The 7,500-nt window shown below is 45.5% G+C and overlaps 1 protein-coding gene across 1 annotated transcript in view; it reads right to left on the bottom strand.

The window, feature by feature from the left end:
• The window catches only part of LOC143286141 (coiled-coil domain-containing protein 33-like), a 46,036-nt gene that overhangs the window by 14,584 nt on the left and 23,952 nt on the right, over nucleotides 1-7,500 (bottom strand). The window contains 2 exon segments of the mRNA XM_076593746.1: nucleotides 50-291; nucleotides 1,116-1,285. Of these exon segments, the coding sequence (XP_076449861.1) occupies nucleotides 50-291; nucleotides 1,116-1,285 (412 nt within the window).

Here is a 7,500-nt window from a genome sequence, read left to right as displayed (position 1 = left end):
ACTACCTTTTCCATATTACCGTAGTAGTTATTACCGTAGTAGTTCTTACCGTATCGCGAGGCCAGCTCCCCTTTGGGCATGCCGTCCACTTCAGTGGTGTCGATGATGAGGCGCGTGGCGTCCTCGTGGTTGTTGAGCTGGGACCTCAGCTTGCTGTTGGCCCCCTCCAGCTGGCGCACTGTGCCGCGCAGGGTGACGATGTCCTGACCCATGCGGGTCACCGCCGTGCGGTACTGCTCCACCTCCTTCATCTGGTTGTCAATCACCGACATCTGGTCCAGGTCTGAGGGTCTGTAACGACGACGACGACGATAGCAACAGTAACGACATCAACAACAAGAGAGTGCATGTCTGAGGGGCTGTAACAACAACAACAGCTACAAAAAGAGAGTGCATGCATGACGGTCTGTATCAGCAACAACAGCTACAAAAAGAGAGTGCATGTCTGAGGGGCTGTAACAACAACAACAACAACAACAACAACAGCTACAAAAGTAAAAAGAAAGAGAGAGAGAGAGTGCATGCATGACGGTCTGTATCAACAACAACAACTACAAAAAGAGAGTGCATGCATGACGGTCTGTATCAACAACAACAACTACAACAACAACAACAGCACAACACAACTCAGCACAGCACAACACAGCACAGCACAGCACAACACAGCACAACACAGGACAGCACAGCACACTGCAACTCAGCACAGCACAGCACAGCACAGTACAACTCAGCACAGCACAGCACAGTACAGCACAGCACAACACAGGACAGCATAGCACAACACAACACAGCACAGCACACCAATTACACCACACCACACCACACCGCACCACACCAAACCACACCACACCACACCACAACCACACACACCACACCACACACAGCACACCACACCACACACACCAAACCACACCACACCACACCACAACCAAACCGCACCACACACAGCACAGCACACCACACCACACACAGCACACCACACCACACCACACCACACCACAACCACACCACACCACACCACGCCCCCAGCACTTCCCCAACACTCTTATCCCCCGGAGGTAGCAGTAGCAGACTATCCTCCCCCCCCCCCCCCCCCTCCCGGCCCCCTTACCCACCTGGTGGCCTGTGTGGGCGGCAGGGTGGTGTTCTGGGTGGGGGGCAGGGGCACTGTGGCCTTGGTGCTGGGGGGCAGGGGGGCGGCGTGGGGGTCGTTGAAGATGTACTGATACTCTGGCAAGATGGTGTTCATGGCATCGTATGGTGGGAGCTCCCCGTCATTGATGGGCTGAGGGCAAAGGACCAGCCACTCGGTTCAGTCAGTCCGTTGGTCACTCTCAGACTTTTGGTCCGATTCGCAGACCAAATTCTGAGTTTAACTCTCAGACTATTATCACTGGCTCTCGGACTATTATCAAATTCATTACGGACCAAGTATTGTTCTAATGTCAAGTGCATATGCTTTAGTAACCTGACAATTAAGCATATAATTTTTTGACTGTAGCTTGATGAAGCCTTATGTACACGAAAGTGTGTCTTCACAAGTGACTGAGAACGTTGATGTTTTTGACTTTTTGCATTCATTATCAGTTGTTTCGCATGTCAGTTTAACGACTTCTCTTTTATGAATTTCCTGTAATTGTATTTAGATTTTTTTTTTTCAAATTTCACCCTCATTTCATCCTTATTTGCCCAGTTTCCTCCAACCCTCCATTCATTCACATCCCACCCCTTCTAACCGATAATACTCAAATGTATTCATAAATGGTTTAACAAAATGTCTTCAATCACCGATATGTGTGACGGGACATTAAACAAAAATTCCTCCTCGGTCGGTCACTTTCATGTCCATCGGTCGATCAGTTCAGTTCAGTTCAGTGTCTCAAGAAGGCGTCACTGCGTTCAGACAATTCCATATACGCTACACCATATCTGCTAGTTAAATCCGTCAGTCTATCGGCCAGTCATTTGGTCCATTCCTTGGTCAGCCAGTACATCAATCGGTCAAACAGATGGTCAATCAGTCAGTCAGTCAGTTAGATGGTCAATCATTCAATCTATCAGTCGGTCAGTCATTTGGTCAGTTAGTTAATCTATTGGTCAATCAGTAAAACTATCAGTTGGTCAGTCATTTGGTCAATCGGTCGATCAATCAGTCAATCTATCTGTCAGTGATTAGGTCAGTCAGTCGGTCAGTCTGTCATTTGGCCAATCAGTTAATCTATCAGTCGGTCAGTCATTTGGCCAATCAAAATGTCAATCAATCGGTCAGTCATTTGGCCAATCAGTCAATCAATCAATCAGTCCACAGGTCAACCAATCAACCAGGTCAATCAGCTATGCAGTGAGACAGTGGGTGCACTGGTCGGTCACTCAGAGAATCCCTCGATCGATCAATTAGTCAGTGAATGAATGAATGACTGAAAGAATGAACGAATGAATGGGTGAACAGAGAAGAACAACAACGCAAAAACGTCTCAAAGTTGATAATGTTTTTGCGCGTTAAACATTATTCAAACGTGCGTGCGTGCGAATGTGTATATATGTGTGTGTGTGTGTGTGCGTGCTTACGCGCGTGCGCGCGCGTGTGCGTGCGAGTGTGCGTGCTTATGTGCATGCATGCTTACGAGTAGTACAGGTGAGTGTTTGGTTTGCGTGCGCGCTTGTGCGTTTTCTGAAAGTATCTATAGAAAATGTATACTTGGTACCTATACACTTTAATGTTATGCACACAGTTAAAAAAAAGAATGAAAGAAAAAAGAGCTACCAACCACGAACACCCAATAATAAATCACTGAAGAGGCAAACGAAGAGCAGAAGCCGTCGAATAAGATGAATATTGTGAGTGTCGTATCACGCTTTTAACATACACACACACACACACACACACACACACACACACACACACACACACACACACACACACACAGGGTAGGGGAAGGAAGGAGAATGAAAACTGTCCCCCTGAAAAGCTGATCGCTTGATACTGATAACTGTTGACAGAAATAATGGGCCCAGCCAGTTGTTTGCTGACAGTAGCTGGCGTGGAGTTGTGCGCACGTCATCACAATTTGCACTTTCTCGACATGTCTGCCGGCGGAAAGTGCTCACACTGGCCACCAGCCGTCTCCAACCATATCCAGCCAGCTTTCTGATTTGTGGTGGATGGCTGGTCCAACTCGTTTCTTCTGTCTCGAGAGTGCTGTATTGTTTCTGGCTGCCAGTAACTGGCTGTGTCTGACTGAAGTGTGTTGCTGTGTCAGGCTGATGGCCACTGGTTGTCAGCAACTGGTTGGGCATTATGTGAACGTGGCCTAACATGACAACATAATCTAGCAACAACCGACACTTGTCTGGTGGGGGAGGGGGGCGGTCCTCTCCCTCTCTCTCGCACCTGTTTCTCTCTTTAGCCTTTACTGGCTGTTTGAAGATACAACAATTTTCAGAGGCAAGATCAGAGCATTCAAATATGATGGTAAAAAAAAACAAAAAACAACAACAAATAAACGAATGTGGTCCTAAACGACATCGCTGTTTTGCATTATAAGACGCAGGTCTGTTTTATTCATTTATGTATTCATTTATTCCCATTCATTCATTCAACGCTTACCATGTATCATAAGACGTAGCCATTTATTGATTTGTTTACACTTGTTTGCCAAGCATTGACATACTCGAGTTGTTGTTGTTGTTGTTTTCTTTGATCATAATTTGCATCTCTTTTACCGTCTTTCTTTCTCTCTCTGTCAGCATGTGTCACTGCCTGTCTGTCTGTCTGTCAGTCAGTCTGTATTTCTCTGTCTCTGTCTCTGTCTCACACACACACACACACACACACACACAACCTCTCCACACAAACACCACATGTCCACCTCTCTCTCTCTCTCTCTCTCTCTCTCTCTCATCAATCATGGATATGAGCACCCAGGGCGACAGCATCCTTGGCCAATAGTCCTGGTTTTTCCTGGACACTTTCCTCAGAGGCCACAGCTCGTGAGGCCAGCCAGAGGGATGCCCAGCAACCAGGGAGACGGCCATTGATTGGGCAATCTGCCTTTCCTGTTCCCCGTCCGGCCGGGTTTTATGTGTGGGTGAAAATGGGTTGGGAGAGGACCGTAGAGGGTCGATGAGGGGGCGGGGGGTGGGTGGGTGAGAGAAATAAGGTTGGTGAGAGAGGGAACTGGAGAGAGAGAGAGAGAGAGGGGGGGGTGGAGGGGTGGAGAGAGAGAGTTGAGACACAGAAGCATGATCTCTTCATTTTCACCCCTCCCTATGTGCCAGAAACTCTCTCTCTCTCTCTCTCTCTCTCTCTCTCTCTCTCTCTCTCTCTCTCTCTCGCCACCCCTTCCCTGTCTCAAACACACTTCATAGCTGTGACATTGCCTGAGATCCAATTCAATTCAGCTGAAAACAACGATAATCACTTTCTACAAATGCCCCACAACTAATAACGAAATCAATATGCATGTGTTCTTATAATGATATCGTAATGATAATAAAAGCATGATCAAGCCATTCCAATATAATCACACATTCCACACCGAATCAGTTTCTTCCTAACTGGTGTCAAGTTGCCTGTTTGAAAAAAACAGTATCAGTATCAGTAGCTCAAGGAGGCGTCACTGCGCTCGGTCAAATCCATATACGCTACACCACATCTGTCAAGCAGATGCCTGACCAGCAGCGTAACCCAACGCGCTTAGTCAGGCCTTGAGAGAGAAAAAAGAAAAGAAAAAGCAACAACATGCCAATCGATCGTCTTAAATTAAAGAACAGTTTTCTTCGTCAATGAAACCAAGTCAACGTACCCAAATACTGCTTAATGTTTCATCATCCATTCTTGACTTGAGCAGCGAGCCTGACATGATTTCTTCACAACCAGGACATTGGCTGTTCAAACACAGGACTATCGACTGCCGTAAATGAGCATTCTCGTCATAAAAAAAAAAAAAAAAAAATTTGACTTTGCCCCAATATGTATACCGTTCAGTCATCAATCATGGATTCTGTGTGGCGAGCCTGGCATCTTTATGGTTTCCCCCCCTCCTCCTCCCCCACCCCTTACGTTTCTTGGGCTTTCTGTTCGATACAGGGCGCGAGCAACCAAGGGTAGGTCATTGATCTGATGGATGATTTGAGGCTCTGTTAGTCTCTGAGTAATGTTGCAACTGGATGCGGGTGATGATGATGATGATGATGAAAAAGAAGGAGGAGGAAGGGGAGGAGGAGGAGGAGAAGTGAGAGAGACAGAGACACAGAGAGAGAGAGGGGGGGGGAACAGACAGACATACATACAGAGATAGAGACAGCTATAAAGACAGATAGAGAGAACATTGGAGCAAAGGCTGACAAAATGGATCATAATATCATAATTACAAGGAATTACTTTGTCCACAAACAGGGTGAGAACATAATACGTGTGGAATTTGCCACAAAACCCACACGCCTACACACACCCACACGTATGCACGCACACACACATCCACACGTACGCACGCACACACCCACACCCACACCCACACACCCACACCCACCCACACACACCCACACACACACACACACACACACACACACACAATCTCAACAGTGTTACTTCCCGCTTGTCGTGCAGTGCTTCTCTCAAACTGGCCGCCGTTAGCAAATGTAACAGGCCTGATGCACAGGACCATCACACTGAGCGAAACAGCTCTCGTTCGCTGGTGCTTGTATTCACTGGTGTTTCTTTAGCAGATAAAGAAAATGAGGCACTATCTTCCAGATTTTCGTTAAAGAACTCACCTCTCGTTTCTTCCATTCCCTCTTTGCGCAGTTCTGTCATTCGAGGTATTATGTTCGTTTCAGGACATGTGACTGACAATTCACCCTTTTTCGTCTGACAATGTTAAGACCATATGGTCCAGTATCATCCATAAACTCCTAATTTTAGTTGGTCAGATGCTTTATATCTTCCCACATAAGTAAGACACGATATCTTTCCATTAGTAAGACATGTATGTCGTTACTGGTTTTGCCACTGAATTCAGAAGCACGCTGTATGATTTTGGGAAAAAAAAATCTATAGCGTTACTTATTTAGAGCCTCAACACCATACTTGTATGTCTGAATTAAAGCAGGTTTTTGGCTTTGGGGTCAAATAGGCACTGGTTGTTGATTTTACGGAAGAAAGGTACTGCAATAAGTGTGCAACAGAAGCGGATTTTTACCGCATAATGACATGACAAAAGACTGTTGGTTGATTTACTCGATGGACATTTATCTGAAAAAACTTCTCTCCCTAAGTCTGTTTCAAATTTTTGTAGTTCAATGTATTCTTTTAGCTATCAGTAAAGCGTTTCAAGATACCCGAAAATGATTTTTTTTTATCTTGGTTTTTCTTCGTTTTTACTGAACAACAGACAATTTTATTGAACATTATATTTCTCCCTGTTTGTTTCCCGATATTTGCTCCTCAGATATAACGCAAAGGGGCGAAACAACTTCACAACAACGTTTATCGTTCTGGTTCATAAAGCACAGTTTTCTTTGTGAATGAGAACGTCTCAGATTGCTAGGGAGTGGGGGAAAGGGCACCACTTGAACATATTCATAGGTACCTACAGCGAACAGTATCAGTATCAGTATGCTATGGAATACAGCGAACAGACGGAAAGAATGGCCACAAAAGCTGGCTATTGAAAAATAGGACATACTGACGATATATATTTTTATATATATCAAGGCCTAGGGTGGTTCCCTGTGCCCACATGGCCATTATTGTCAAACTCTCACCGGTTTACCTTTGACTGGTATGCGTCACAGACATTGAGAGTCCAAACCTCTGGCACTGACAATAGTGTTGGCTGGCCCGGTGGCACGCCAAGTCAAACAGCGTGAGAGAAGTCATTTTGTTTGTGTGCACACAAAAGGCGAGTTTTTTAATTTCCGGTGGTTAAAGCTCTGTGTGTGTGTGTGTGTGTGTGTGTGTGTGTGTGTGTGTGTGTGTGTGCAGTGTGTTTGTGTGTGTGTGAGAGATATATCAATGAGATAAGCAACGGTGCCTACGCAAAGGCAATTTCTCTCCCCTCTCTTTCTCTCTCCTTCTGCCCCCCATCTCTCTCTCTCTCTCTCTCTCTGCTTCTGTCTGTCTGTCTGTCTGTCTGTCTCTCTCTCTCTCTCTCTCTCTCTCTCTCTCTCTCTCTCTCTCTCTCCCTCCTTCAAAGCAGTAGTTCTGGGGACGGTCATAATCATGTCTGCTGACGTCCTCAGAATATAATTCATGAGAGAAAAACTAGCTGTTATTGAGATAGTACCGACCTTTAATGCGATACACTATAAAATGATGGAATTCAGTTGAATACAATACAAAACAACAACAACAACACAACATAGTACAAAACAATCATGAAAAGGGTTTTGGTTTTGGATCGCTATGTGAATACAAAATAGTTCAACAGTGGGGGGTGAGTATGACTATCATCAGAATGGTCGTTGTCATCATTGTCGTCGTCGATATTATCATCATCA

Source organism: Babylonia areolata, chromosome 1 (assembly GCF_041734735.1).
Source record: "Babylonia areolata isolate BAREFJ2019XMU chromosome 1, ASM4173473v1, whole genome shotgun sequence".
NCBI classification, from domain to species: domain Eukaryota; kingdom Metazoa; phylum Mollusca; class Gastropoda; order Neogastropoda; family Buccinidae; genus Babylonia; species Babylonia areolata.
This window is presented reverse-complemented; position numbering and strand designations above follow the sequence as displayed.